The sequence below is a fragment of the Lactuca sativa genome, chromosome 9 (genome assembly GCF_002870075.4).
Source record: "Lactuca sativa cultivar Salinas chromosome 9, Lsat_Salinas_v11, whole genome shotgun sequence".
Classification (NCBI taxonomy): domain Eukaryota; kingdom Viridiplantae; phylum Streptophyta; class Magnoliopsida; order Asterales; family Asteraceae; genus Lactuca; species Lactuca sativa.
In genome coordinates this window covers 198,616,052-198,630,735 of record NC_056631.2, presented here as the reverse complement: position 1 = coordinate 198,630,735, position 14,684 = coordinate 198,616,052, and the positions used below count along the sequence as shown (strand labels likewise).

General features: G+C 34.5%; 1 protein-coding gene and 1 pseudogene across 2 annotated transcripts; both read left to right on the top strand.

The window, feature by feature from the left end:
- Positions 1 to 1,327: 1,327 nt before the first annotated feature.
- Positions 1,328 to 3,444, top strand: LOC111918236 (uncharacterized; annotated as a pseudogene).
- Positions 3,445 to 4,479: 1,035 nt separating this feature from the next.
- LOC111918238 (phenylcoumaran benzylic ether reductase POP1) lies at positions 4,480 to 6,123 on the top strand. 2 transcript variants are annotated; one of them, XM_023913908.3, is made up of 5 exons: positions 4,480 to 4,722; positions 4,823 to 4,957; positions 5,057 to 5,294; positions 5,377 to 5,580; positions 5,752 to 6,123. In XM_023913908.3, the coding sequence occupies exons 1-5, from the start codon at positions 4,540 to 4,542 to the stop codon at positions 5,916 to 5,918; spliced, it is 927 nt and encodes a 308-aa protein (XP_023769676.1). In that variant the 5' UTR covers positions 4,480 to 4,539; the 3' UTR covers positions 5,919 to 6,123. The 2 variants fall into 2 exon arrangements, with proteins under 2 accessions (XP_023769676.1, XP_023769675.1); XM_023913907.3 differs by having other exon boundaries at positions 4,823 to 5,294.
- Positions 6,124 to 14,684: the final 8,561 nt, after the last annotated feature.

Below are 14,684 nucleotides of genomic sequence, written 5' to 3'. Positions count from 1 at the left end.
TTATACAATTTTGAGTTCACTTATTTATATCGGTCATTAAATGTTGAATTCTTACAAGATTTTCTGGTTATATGATCTACTCTGTCATGCATTGATTAGTTTTTTTTCTCTTTTGATTGATAACAACTTTATGAGAAATTTCATGGTAAGGCCAAAATGCAAGATCGTTCATTAGGTACTGTGAATTTGAACAAGATCGTTCCTTCAAGGGTTTGATTTTATTAAAAGAATTTGGTATTGATTTTGTTATTTGCAGGTTTATTTCTCAGATGTTTGATTTTGAAAATTACAGTTTTTATACATGATCGGCTATTGATTGGATGGCAAGTTAATCAACTGCTCATAATCTGGGTTTTATAAATTTGTTGTTATTTGTGGGTTTATATTTCCTGTTCTTGATCTAGATATTCCGTGTATGTGACTATAGATGTTTGCATTGAAATTCAAACATAATGGTTCGATTCGAATGTTTGTGGGTAATGAGTTTATTCGACATCACATTTAGAATATTCTTAAAATTTAAATTTAATTACACTTAGTGTAACTTTCCAACTATTTAAACTCTTTCATTTAATAGTAAATATTTAGATAAAATTTTATAATTGTTAAAAAGGAAACGGTGTGGTACTCTCATAGTTACACAAATACAAAATAAGATAATGTACGTTATAAGAATGGACAATTTAGAAAAAAAATATTATGTTAATCGATGGTCGCGTCTAATACGTTTATAAAAGGTTGTTTCGTAAATATTGGTTAGTTTAAAACACATTGTAAAATTAGTTTAAACTAATAATTATATAATTACGGATAAAACATCTAAGTCTCTAAGAAACAATTGTTGCAAATGTATTATTAATTATAACGTCTATTAACTTTCGAAGTTGTTTTATGTTGTCCCATGTAGTACATGAGTTATAACCTAGTTAACTTTCGAAGTTGTTTTATGTTGTCCTTTGACTAATACAGATTTTGTTCGCTTATCGCCAATTTCTCCATTTTAGTGGCATTTAGTATATAATATTAATCGAGAAGATGGAAAACTTTGAGATGGAAACCACCAAAACTCCAACCATGATATACGTTGAAGTGAACATAATCATTAAAAACATCAAGTGGTAAAATATGAATGACTTGAATCAAATAACGAGAAGTTGACACTCAATGACTAGAAAGAAAGGGCGGTGTTTAACAAATTTCCTTTAGATTTGCTTACTTTCGTCAACACACTAGTATCAAATTATAATCTAATGTGAACAAAAATCATGAAATTAAGATGTTATTGAAATACCCTAACACGTAGAAGATTTTGGACCCTTTCCCTGGGCCCACTTATCGACTATAAGTATAATTCATTAGTGAAATATAAAAATGGATCAAATGTCCAAAATAGTTTTGTTTTGTCTCAATTTTAAAACACTACCATCTAACCCTAATGTATATATAGTCGACAGCCACCAGGTCATCTTCATCAATCCCCATGTCCTCTTCATCCCTACTCTGTGATCGGCAATCACTTTCGGGTACACTCCTCTCATCTAGATCTTCTCTCGACTCTCATCTCTGTGTGATCGTCTATTACTTTAAGCTTAATTAAACCATAAACGATATAATTTTATTTGATGAACTTGATTCCCGACTTGAAACAAAGTCGTTTATTCTCTAAATGTTGTTAATAAGAAACAAAGAACAAATCTCTGTGTCATTGGATATTGGATTTTGATCAGAATTTTATATAGTCAAGTTTGATAAATCATGTTAATTTGTTGTTATGATTAAAAATTATGTTGGATTTGAGTTGTTAATCAAACATAATATTTGGCTATTTGAAGGAATGTTTAGGGTAAAGCAAACTGTTGGTAGCGTTCTCTGTTGCACATGCGGCATTCCAATGGCCCCAAATGCTGCCAATATGTGCGCCACGTGTCTTCGTTCTCAAGAAGACATAACAGCAGGTTTACAGAAGCAAGTCACCATTATTCATTGCCCTGAATGTGATCGTTCCTTACAGCCACCAAGAACATGGGTTAAAACCCAGTTAGAATCCAAAGAGCTGTTAACTTTCTGTCTTAAAAGATTAAACAATCTGAATGAAGTAAGATTAATTCACGCCGAATTCATCTGGACTGAACCTCACTCCAAGAGAATCAAAGTCAAACTAACAGCTCAAAAAGAAGTTCAAAACGGTGTCGTTCTCGAACAAGCTTATATAGTACATTACTTTATTCAAGATCAAATGTGCGAGTCTTGTACACGAGTCAAAGCCAACCCAGATCAGTGGGTCGCCGTCGTCCAACTCCGGCAACATGTTGCTCACCGGAGAACTTTCTTATACTTAGAACAACTTGTTCTCAAACACGATGCTGCTCATAAAGCCATCAGAATCAAACAAATGAATCGAGGGATTGATTTCTTTTTCGCAAATCGTAGTCACGCAGTTAAATTTGAGGAGTTTGTTCGGAAAGTTGTCCCGATTAGAAGACGAGATGACAAACAACTCGTATCCCATGATACGAAAAGCAACAACTACAATTACAAATACACTTTTTCAATCGAAATTTGTCCTATTTGTCGTGAAGATCTTGTTTGCCTCCCTCTAATTCCAAAACTCGCCCAAATTGGTCCCCTTGTTATCTGCACTAAAATCAGCACTGGTATCACGTTCTTAGATCCATTGACTAGCTGCCACTGTGTTCTTGAGGCCGATGAGTATTGGAGAACACCTTTTACTTCACTTCTTTCCTCTAAACAGCTCGTGGAATATGTAGTCTTGAATGTTAACCCGATTGAGATCAAAGTCAATGGTTTGAATTTCGAAATGGCTGATGTACATGTGGCGCGTGTATCTGATTTTGGGAAGAATGATACGATTTTCTTCATAAGGACTCATCTAGTGAACGTTTTAAAGCCTGGGGATTATGCGCTTGGGTATGACTTGCATGCTGCTAACATTAACGATGTAGAATTCGACGATTAAAGGTGTGGTTCCGGAGGTTATTTTGGTAAAAAAGAGTTATGAAGAAAAGAGGAAGAAGAAGCGGGGGAAGTCGCGTTCATGGAAGCTTAAAATGCTAAATATGGAGGTTGATGGAGGTGAAAAGATGAATGATGAATATGAAGAGTTTTGTAGGGATCTTGAAGAGAACCCAAATTTGAGATTTGATATATCACTTTACAGAAATGAAGATTATCAGCCTTCGGAAATGGCGGATGATGAGGATGAATTTTCTGTGCCATTGGAAGAACTGCTTGCTGATGTAAAATTGAGCGATGAAGATGAGGAAATGAGGGAATGATTCCAATTCAAGGCAAATGTTTTGGTCAGTTTTTATTTAAGTTCTTGTTTTTTATGTTGGTTTATTTTGTATTGTGAAAGTTACAAAGATTAGATGTCATATTTTGAGTTTCAATCTGCATCTATTCGAGAGTTCTATAAGAATTTCATTATGATTACTAGTTTTGATGATATAATTTAATTTTATATATTCGCTACTGATGTAACTTTTATTCATCAGTAACATCTTTCTATGGGTCTTAATTACATACGCCTCGTCATAAATTACATAATTGATATATGTGATATAGCGAAAATCACAACTTTGGGCAAGCTTTAGCTTTTTTATAACTTGTCTATCCGTTTTGAGTTTCATACATGATTTATCTTTATGACTAATTCCGTTAAAAATAAGTCTACAAAACCTTAATTATGCTTTCTAACGGAGTTAATGATAAATACAATTCTTACAAGAAAATGAAACCACATGGACAAGGCATGCAATAAAAAGCAAAGTTTAATCTTGTAATTTCCGCTTTACCATAAAAACAATTTGTGAAATTCACTCTTAGTAAATATCATCTCATCTTTTGTTATTAGATATAATGCTAAATGCAATGTATTCAGATATAATTAAATGCTAAATGCAATAAATAGCAATGTATTCGGTGTTTTTACTGTAGCCACATACTTTCATTTTTATATTACGACCTTGTACTTTCACTTTATTTCTTATTAGAGAAATATATTTCGATACATCATTGAGATCATTTCTTAATATTTCTAACATCCAGTTCATTAGAAAAGTGTAATGGGCTTGGGTGGAAAGTGAAATACAGCAGCTGTTTAAAAAATATAACTCAATTTTTTGATTTTGTGATAGGCTAAATGCAAATAATAGCGATGTGTTTTTCTTTTTTACTGCAAGTGACTATCGACATTAACCCATTATTAAATAACGATTGTCACTATAAATTTTCATACTACAAACTGATTAGTATTACCAACTCTTTTACTTAAATAATTACTTTCAAAATTATTAAAAAACTAAAGTGGTTTAAATTGATTACATGGTATTACCAACTCTTTTACTTTCAAAATTATTAAAATAATAAAGTGGTTTAAACGCATTAGTAGAGTGTTGTAGTCTTTCACCCTAGCTAGCGACCAGTTATAAATTTCACACTTCCTGCTGCTAGCTTAGAGCCACCATCGTTACTAGCTAGACTCATGTCTCCCATTTTCCAGTCATTGTAGAAAGAAATATGGGGGAGAAGAGTAAGATCTTGCTCATCGGAGGAACTGGTTACATCGGAAAATTCATCGTCGAGACCAGTGCCAAGTCTGGCCACCCTACTTTCCTCCTCATCAGGGGACCCACGCTCTTAAATCCATCCAAATCCTCCATGCTCGACTCATTTAAGAAATCCGGCGTTACTTTCATCACTGTCAGTAATAATCCTTCGTTTTCATATTTTAATTAATTAAAGTTGATTGAATTGAAGCATTTTTAAGAGAAATTACTCATAATATTTCGTTTATATGCAGGGAGATTTGTATGACCATGATAGCCTGGTGAGGGCAGTAAAGCAGGTAGATGTAGTGATCTCGACAGTCGGGCCCGCGCAATTTGGTGATCAAGTTAACATCATTGCCGCCATCAAAGCAGCTGGCAATGTCAGGGTATTGAAAATTACAAATATAATGCGTTTGAATCAGATTGATCTTTTGAAGTTGATAACGATCAAACTTTTTCTCTTGACGTATTTCAATGTGATGAAGAAATTCTACCCATCGGAGTTCGGAAATGATGTGGATCGTACTCATGCAGTGGGTCCGGCTAAAACAGCTTTCGCAACTAAGGCTCAAATTCGTCGTGCCATTGAAGCCGAAGGAATCCCTTATACGTACATAGTTAACAATTGCTTTGATGGTTACTTTCTTCCGAGTTTAGCACAGCCTGAAGCCACCGCTCCTCCGTTGGATAAGGTGGTTATCTTCGGCGATGGTGATACAAAAGGTAAACAGTAAAAACAATTGTTTTTCATATACAAAAGGTAACCATTATGGGTTACATATATAATCATCTACGTAATTCACAGCTGTTTTCAATGAGGAACATGACATTGCAACCTACACCATTCAGACTATTGATGACCCAAGGACTCTAAACAAAATCGTTTACATCAAGCCTTCGTGTAACGTTTACTCATTCCATGACTTGGTGTCGTTATGGGAGAAAAAGATCGGAAAAACCTTGGAGAGGGTCTATCTGTGTGAAAGCCAAGTTTTGAAGAACTTAGAGGGTATGTGTTGTAAGTTTGTTCAATACTAAAACTGTAAAACATCCCTTTTCATCAATATGTATGTTGGAGTTTCTCTCTATACATATGTTGATTAATTTCTCTCTCTTTCCAATAGATATTTTTGAAAGAAAATGAAGGACTAAGATAAACAATTTGTTGGTTATTCTGCAGAATCTCCTGCCCCACTAAAAAAGAATTTGTCGATTTGGCACTCCGTCTTTGTTAAAGGAGATCAAACAAACTTTGAGATTGAACCATCAGTAGGGGTCGAAGCCTCAACACTTTATCCAGATGTTAAATACGTTACAGTTGACGAATATCTAAGCCGTTTTGTTTGATACATTATCGTTAGAACATATTACATAATATCATCAGGTGTGATTATAGTGATCGAGCTTAAGACGATGTGTTTTGTGAGTGATTTTACTTTGTAGACCTTTTGTTTTTTGTTTTGTTCATAATAAACAAAGACTTTGAGGGCTTTTTAGCCATCGAATGAAATATGTGGTGTTATTGGTATGAATATTACAATCATTTTTCATATATTGTTTGTTTTAAATACAAGGTTGAAGAGATATTTTTTACTTATTAAAATTGTTCAATTACAATGTCTACATTGTGTTTTTTTTAGTTTTTTTTTTATGATTAAAAGAGATAACTAGAGTTTATAAATTTTAATAAGGTTTAGTTTTAAGGAAAGGGATAATGATTTAGGAGGTTAATAACGTTTTCCGTTTGTCCATATTAGGTCCCTAACATATTTTTTGTGTGTATTACACTATTAAGGTTGTTATAACCGTTTACAAATAATCTCTTTACCGATTTATTCCTATTAAAATGATTATTTGTAAACGGTTAGAATAACCTTAATGGTGTAATACGCACAAAAAACACGTAGGGATCTAAAATACACAAACATGAAACGTTATTACCATCCTAAGATTTTTCGTATTTATTATTTTGAATATATATTTTAAAGATTTTTAGTATTTATTTTTATATGTGTATTTCATATAAAGTTGTTGAAATTAAAAAGAATAAAAAGTAGAAAGGTTTGAATTAGATTTTGTAACCACATTATTCAGTTAACCTCTAGCAAAACAAAATCTCTAGCAAGGAGCTAGAGAGAAGAACAAATTAAGGTCGGATTGGATTTTGTAACCACATCATCCAATTAACCCGAGCCTTAGAATTCTGAAACGAAAACCAACGAAAAGAAAGATCCACAACAGAATCAAAGACCCTATCTTTTCTAGGTTTATTGCTACTAAAAAGTAAAGAATTACGAAATGTCCAAAGCACTCATATGACCACCATGAACACCGACTCAACAATCGGACGTTCCATATGAACTGTCGATCTAGAATCCACCCAATCCACCACATCACGGATAGATGAAAACACAGGAAGATCCAAATGAAGCCAATGCCCAACCCGACTCCAAACCTGATCAGCAACCGAAAACTACAGCAACAAATGTTTCACATTTTCTTGAGAAATATGACACGCAGGACACAATTAGGAATCTATCACCACCCCCTTTCCACCAGTTTAGCTCTTACCAGAATGCGATCCAAAAGCACACACTATAAAAATGTTAATTTTAATAGGGACAAAACCGTTCCACCTAGTAGGCATACTACCCATAGGAAACGTCATATCATTAACCAAATTCCATGTTGATTTAACAATAAAGATATCTGACGATTCAAGCTCCCAAGACCACTTATCCGACATTTCCCCTATGTGAATAGGATTTAATATCTCCACAAGATAATCAAATTGGGTCGATTCAGCCCCTCCTCTAATCCCTCGATGCCAATGAAAATTCCATCCCCCCGAATCCCATTATTCACTTACTCGAGCATCTTGATTAAAGGCCAAAGCAAAGAGCCTCCCGAACCGCTCTCTAAGAGGAATATCCAAGCACCAAACATCCTTTTAGAATCTCGTTTGAGTCCCATCTCCCACCACTCTATACATGGAATTAGAAGGAATACAACTATTTTCATGGAGATGATTAATGGATCCTACAATCTTTTGCCAAACACCCCTTCCAGTTCCTATTCTCGAATCATCCGAAAAACCACCACCTTCCCCATGACAAAATTTGACAATTTTAACCCAAAGAGCTCCATTATCATTAAGAAACCACCACTTCCATTTATAAAGAATGTCAATGTTAAAAACATCCAAACTACCAACCCCAAGACCTACACTTTTCTTATTTAAAAAGTAAAAATTAACTATAGGGGTTTATAGTTTCATATGTGGATAATGACTTAGGAGGGTAATAACATTTCCCGTTTGTCCATATTACGTCCCTAACGTATTTTTTTTGTGTGTATTACACCATTAAGGTTGTTATAACTGTTTAGAAATAATCTCTTTTACCGGTTTCTTCCTGTTAAAATGACTATTTGTAAACGGTTATAACAACCTTAATGGTGTAATACGCACAAAAAATATGTTAGGGACCTAAAATGGACAAACAGGAAACGTTATTACCCTCCTAAGTCATTATCCCTGTAGGGAAATTGAATAAACTAATTCATATAAACGAGTATTTTAATAAACGTAATTATATATATATATATATATATATATATATATATATATATATATATATATATATATATATAGGTTCTATAGAAAACAAAAAATCCTAAAAATCAAAAAAATGCATAAAAAAATACTTAGAGATAACAAAACTTTTTTTGAATTCTTTTACAAAAAAATCGTATCTTTTAGTATAAAATCGGTGAAATTTTAAAAAACCAATTTAAAAAAAATTGATTTTTGATTTTTTTATTTTTCAGCGATTTTATTAAAAAAACTGCGATTTTTCTAGAAAAAAATTTTAAAAAAGTTTTGTGATCTCTAAGTATTTTTTTATGTATTTTTATGATTTTTAGGGTTTTTTTATTTTCCAAATAACCCTTCCCTATATATATATATATATATATATATATATATATATATATATATATATATATATATATATATATATATATATATATATATATATATATATATATAAGCTTAGATTATTGTATTCTAAATATCTGTTGTCTGGATGTAGAATTGATTGTGGATCAATAATTTTATTTGTTTTAAAAAAGTTATAAATAAATTTTATTAAATTAAATATAGTGGAAAATCACCGTCTAAATTCATTATAAGGGTATTTTAGTCAATTAAGTTAAATTTAAAAAAAAAAATTCCAAATTTTAGGGATAATTAATTCTCTTGATTTAAAAAATATAGTTTTATTAATTATATGAATTTAAAATATAACGTAAATTGTAAGCAAGACATATTTTTATTTTGTAAGAATGATAATTATGTTATACAATTTTGTCAGAATGTTATTCTATCATAATATATATAATGTTATTAATATATATTTTGATTGAATGAACTTTTAAAGAAAAACAAAATTTTAGACACAAGTTTAATTTTTTCCTCGCATTCTTAAAAAGATTAAAAAAAATTACATATTATTCTACAATGATATAACACTCACCAATAACAAACAAATACAATATGTAGATTATTCATTCAGAATATAGTATTATATATATATATATATATATATATATATATATATATATATATATATATATATATATATATATATATTCTTTTATCATTCTGTTATAGATTATTCTACCAGAATATAACAATGAATTGTGCATTTATAGATTATTCTACCATAATATAACAATGAATTGTGCATTTTTTTGGAAGACCGGTGACCATTGACGATTGATCATCTCCATCCCACACACATTCATCCAACCTTCAGGCCATTGATCATCATGTCCTTCATGCATTCTACGAGAATACCTGCCATGAAATTAAATTATGTAAGAATAAAACTATGTGAAAATGTTTTTATATGACAAAAATAAAACAAATTTTAGTAATTCTAAGAGAACTCATACCACATGTTAGAACCAAGTAACACAAATAACCAACTCAGAATTATTTTTGTGTTCTTCAAGAATTTGATGAACACAAAAATTTGCTCATCGGTCCGTGAATTTGTAATCCTTTCGTAATATGGATTAAAATCGACATTTGGCTGAAAGTCAGGGGACTAAACTTGTAAAACATATGTTATCTTCCCCAATTGATCAATTTATACGAACAAAAACAAGCAGCGATATAAATATGCGAGAGCCAGAAAATCAATTTCCACTGCAAGATCACTAAGCGTGTGCTTACAGTTTTGTTGGGTGTTTCAGGTACTTCTAGTTCTAAGGGCAAGGGCCCGGCTTCATAGCGCAACGTGCACTCTCCAGTATTTCCGCATTAGTTGTTTTGAATACTCTGATCTTTTGAATAATATGATTATGTAATGGAATTGTGGCAAACTAATATGAATGAGATTTTTAATTATTAAATGAAAATTTTTATCTGAATTTTTGGGCTGTTACAATTTATTTAAGCAAATACAACTATGTTCATAATTTATGTTCTCCAGTACAACTAAACTAGTTACTTTGATCACTTATCTAAGATTTGGTCGATCTTAGCTCTAGCAATTTAATAGTCACTAAACTACTAGGTATCAAGTTCATGTAATTTAATGGTCACTAAGCTACATAAAACCTGAATTCAAGCAATCAATGCATCAAATATTAACATGTTAGGTAATGATAATCAAACACAAGCTCAAAACCAACTATTAAAATCCATAATTTGATAAACTAAACCACGGAGTTAAAGCTTCATCTAGCAAAATGAAAGCAAATAAATTCAGATACTCATGGCTGAAAAAATAAACAAAATCTCCACATAAATTGACATTATTAAAGTAAACAAACCAATTTAATGAATGTGTTCTTCAATATCTTGATCTCCAAGCGAATCTCCTTCAAAAGGATGCTTTGTGCACTTTTTGGACTCCAAAATCGGTTTCTCAGAATACCTTTCCTTCAGAAACTCTCCAAAAGCCTCCTAAAGCCGTGAGAATGAAGGAATATTTATAGTTTTGGTAAATAAGTTGCTCACGTCGTAAGCATTGATGTCACGTCGTGAGCTCAGTAGTAATCCTTCTCTTCAAAGGAAATTAGATCCCGTATGCTGATCTTCTAGAACTTGATTCTCATGTTGTTCGATTTGATCCCTCACGTCGTGAGCTTGGCTTTTCAGCTGGAATTTTCTTCTTTTAATCTCCAATCCTCCAAAGTTCCAATTCTTGTAAATTTCGATTCTTGTTCTTCAAGAGTGTTCTTTTTGGCTGCAAAATACAATTTAATCTAGTAAGTATCATATATCTTTGCAATTGACCAAAATATTAATCAAAATGTATTAAAATAATGCCTAAAATTGTAATGACTGTCACTTGAGGTAACAATTATTAAATTTCTTAATTAATTGTTGGGCTAAGTGTTAATAGAAGGACTAATTGAGTGGGCCTTTAGTGAGTGGGTTGAAGACTTGGGCCGCCCATAAGACGTACGTTGGGCGTAGCCTTGGGGTACACGAGGCGTAGAGAATCATTGGATGCGGGGGACGCATGCACATATGCGCAGCGTACTAAGGAGTACGTGAAGCGTACGTGAGCAGATTTCAAAACCTACTTTTTAGGGTTTAAGCCATATAAATACCACATTATGATAGAAACCCTAGCCTCCTTACCAGCCTCTCATTCTCAGAAACCCTAGATAGCCTCCCTTTCTCATTCTCATGTGTGTTTTGGCCTTGTGAAGCTTGTTTAGAGATTAGAAGCTTAAAAGAAGGAAGGAGAAGATAATGAAGAGGAACTTGAGTATCTTGAGCTAATAGATCTAGGATAACATCAACTTTTGGGACTCATTGGAGGTATAAAGCTTTCAACTTTATTTTTGAATACTAAGATCTAGTGTAGTGTTGTTTTGGGGTCTTTTTAGTTCCAAGAATGGACCTTTATGACTCAAGTTCATTTCTAGGCTAAAAGGTGCCACTCTTAGTGATACTCAGGTCCCATAAGCAGTAAAGTCTCGATCTTTAAGGCCCTTTATGACCATGCATGAGTTTGGAGTCATTTCCATGAAAGTTAGTTGCTATATTCCAATTTTGGTCTCACTTGGTGGGTTGCAAGCCACCAAGTAGTTGACTTTATGGGTTAAGACACATTATTGGACTCTGATCTGTAATTTGGACTTAGTGTCTTAAGGGATTAAGCAGTTTTGAAGAAAATGGCTTAACAGTAGTACGTTGGGCGTACACGCCAGTACGTGCAATCTACAAGCCATGCAAGTTGGACGTGTAGCGTACAGAGGAGTATGCTCAACATACTCTCAGATTTTGGGCTTTGCGACATTTGGGCCTAGCAGATGTTGGGCCGAAACGGGCCATCAGAAGTCAGATAATGGACCAAGGACATGTTTGGGCTTAAGGGAAGGCCCATTTTAGGATTTGGGCCTAATTTAGAAAATTAGGCCATTAGTGGGCCTTTAATGGGCTATTAGTGAGTTGGAAAGATTAGAAGGAAGTGGGCCTAGGTTATGGTCCAAATTAGATCAGGGGGTAAAATGGTCATTTTACCTTTAGAAGGATTCTCAGTTTTTGACTAAGTGTTTATTGTGATAATGATAGTCGGGGAGTCGTTGGAGCAGCCATCAAAGATTCCCTCACACAAGTTTTTAGCAGCCATCTTCAAAGGTGAGTTTTCCTCTAGTAGGAACGGGTCTAAGGCATCAATGTCGGCCCGTTTATGTATGTTAGCTTATACCAGACTTGGTTCCGATGTTGGGGCTATCCTGATGTAGATTATATGTTTCTGGACTTCGGTCCGATGTCGTGGCAAGCCCGATGAATGTTTGTATGCTTGATGTCTTCGTAATTCTTGCATGTGTTTGTTATGTGTTCCGGACTTCGGTCCGATGTTGGGGAAAGCCCGAGGAATGTTCATATGTTTATGTTATGTGATTATGTTATATGCTTGATGATATGTTATATGTATAGCGGACTTCGGTTCGATGCCAGGGGGGCCCGATGTAGTGGGCAAGGCCCAATGTATGTTATTATGTGATTATGTGTATGGTATGTGGTAGTTTGGAGAGACTCATTAAGCTTCGGGCTTACAGTTTTCAGTTTTGGTTTCAAGTACTTCTGCTAGTAAGGGGAAGAGCTCGGGATGACTGCATGGCACAAACTACAACTTTTAGCTTGGGAGGATTCACTCTGATATTTTAACATATGATTTTGATACATAGATAGATGATATAAGATTTTTGAGATACATGATTTATGACACTTTGATACTTGTGGTTTTATTACTATGATGTTTGATGAAATATGGTTTTCTTAAATGATTTAAAACGAAAATTTTGGACCGTATTATTGGGATGTTTCAAGTTGGTATCAGAGCCTTGGTTTGAGGGATTCGGGCATACTCTCGAGTGTGTCTGAACTCAAACTGAGGACTTGGCATGAAAATTTTCAAAAGAAAATCATTTTTATAAAAAGAACTTTGAAAAGAGAAAAGAATTTTAAAAAGAGAAAAAGGTATGGTGCATGCAATCAGCCAAGCTCAAGTAAGTACTCCCAAATTACCCATACAAGTTTATGTTATGATATGTTATGAGAACTACATGCTAGAGTAGGACTAAGGATCTAGGAAGGATGCCTTATGTGCCTATTATATGTGTATCAGCTTTATGAGAACTGCATGCTATATTAGGGTTAAGGATCTAAGAAGGATGCTTTATATGCATGTTATATGTATCTCAACTTGATGAACTGCATGCTAGTCCAGATTATTCAGGGATAACCTAAATAAGACATGTTTGATTATGTTTACTCGATGCTCGAATGCTGTTTGCTTTGTGCTTTTAGGAGTTCTAGTTATCTTTTACTAACTAGTAAGTGAATATGTTAAGTTACATATTGCGATGACTAAATAGTTTCAGAAGGTTAGGTCTAGCTCTATTGTGCAGCTCTTGTTTGAGTCCAACCGTTGTAGGGTAGGATCTCTCATTCGAAGAATTATGTAGTCTTAGTAATATGTAATAGTATTCGCAAGCTAGTTAGGGGGAGGTAACAGGGACTTCTTATGCAGCTGATGGCGGAGAGTGGGATGGTGATTACCCTAGGGCAAGCCTAGGACGAAAGTATCGCATGAAGCAGTAATAGTAGGACGGATTTGGTGAAGTCAAGGAAGTTCTTGAGGAAATGTGGAATACAGTATGGGCCCGTACTACTAAAAACAGAGGATTCGTACTCCAGTCAAGGAAGGCTGAGATGAATCTAAGGAACTTGTAGTATATGTGATCCCTCGAGATATGATTAGTATTCTGATGTTTTTATAATGTTGTTTTCAGAATGGTGGTATTGTGTAACGACCCGTTCCCGGTATGTTAAATTATTGGTAATTGTTGTGAGTTTTGCAAGAGGAACTCGGCGAGTTCATAGCCTGACTCGCCGAGTGGGGTCGCGGCTGAGAGCACGCGTGAGCCGGGGACTCGGCGAGTCCATATCCTGGACTCGGCGAGTCCATCCGTCTGGGTGAAACCCTAACTCCCGGGTTCTTGCTCACTATTTAAACCCCATTATAGCCTCCATCTCGCCACTTTCCCCCTTAGAGCACTGTGAGAAACCCTAAACCTTCCTCTTGTGAGCTTATAAGTGATCTTGTTCCATTTTGTGAAAGGGTGAAGAAGGAGAAGAAGAAGGAAGCAAGGAAACGAGTCCTAGTGCCAAGATCCAAGACCAAGTGTGAACTTATTGAGCCGAGGAGATTCAGGAGCAGCAGCCGTTAGCTTTCCGAGCCGCACTCTCATCCGCTAGCTTACGAGGTGAGTTTCCTTCCCGTAGGGGCGGGTCTAAGGCCACAATGCCGACCCGTCCAGTTAATAGTAGTTTCCGGACTTCGGTCCGATGTAGTAGTTAGTATGTTTGATGCCTTCGTGGTACAGACATGTCTTATGTGCTATGTGTATGTGTTTATGTTCCGGGCCACGGCCCGATGCAGTATGCAGTATAAATTGTTATGATATGCTATGCTATGCGCAGTCAGTTCCGGACCTCGGTCCGATGCAGGGGACACGGTCCCAGATAGTTCCGGACTTCGGTCCGATGCAGTCAGTTCCGGACTTCGGTCCGATGCAGTT

Excerpts from the sequence above, each read along its gene's own strand:
- LOC111918238 (XM_023913907.3), top strand. The coding sequence starts at position 4,540 with ATGGGGGAGAAGAGTAAGATCTTGCTCATCGGAGGAACTGGTTACATC. Across the intron at positions 5,295-5,376 it reads CGGCGATGGTGATACAAAAG|CTGTTTTCAATGAGGAACAT; the intron begins GTAAACAGTAAA and ends CGTAATTCACAG. Across the intron at positions 5,581-5,751 it reads AGTTTTGAAGAACTTAGAGG|AATCTCCTGCCCCACTAAAA; the intron begins GTATGTGTTGTA and ends GTTATTCTGCAG.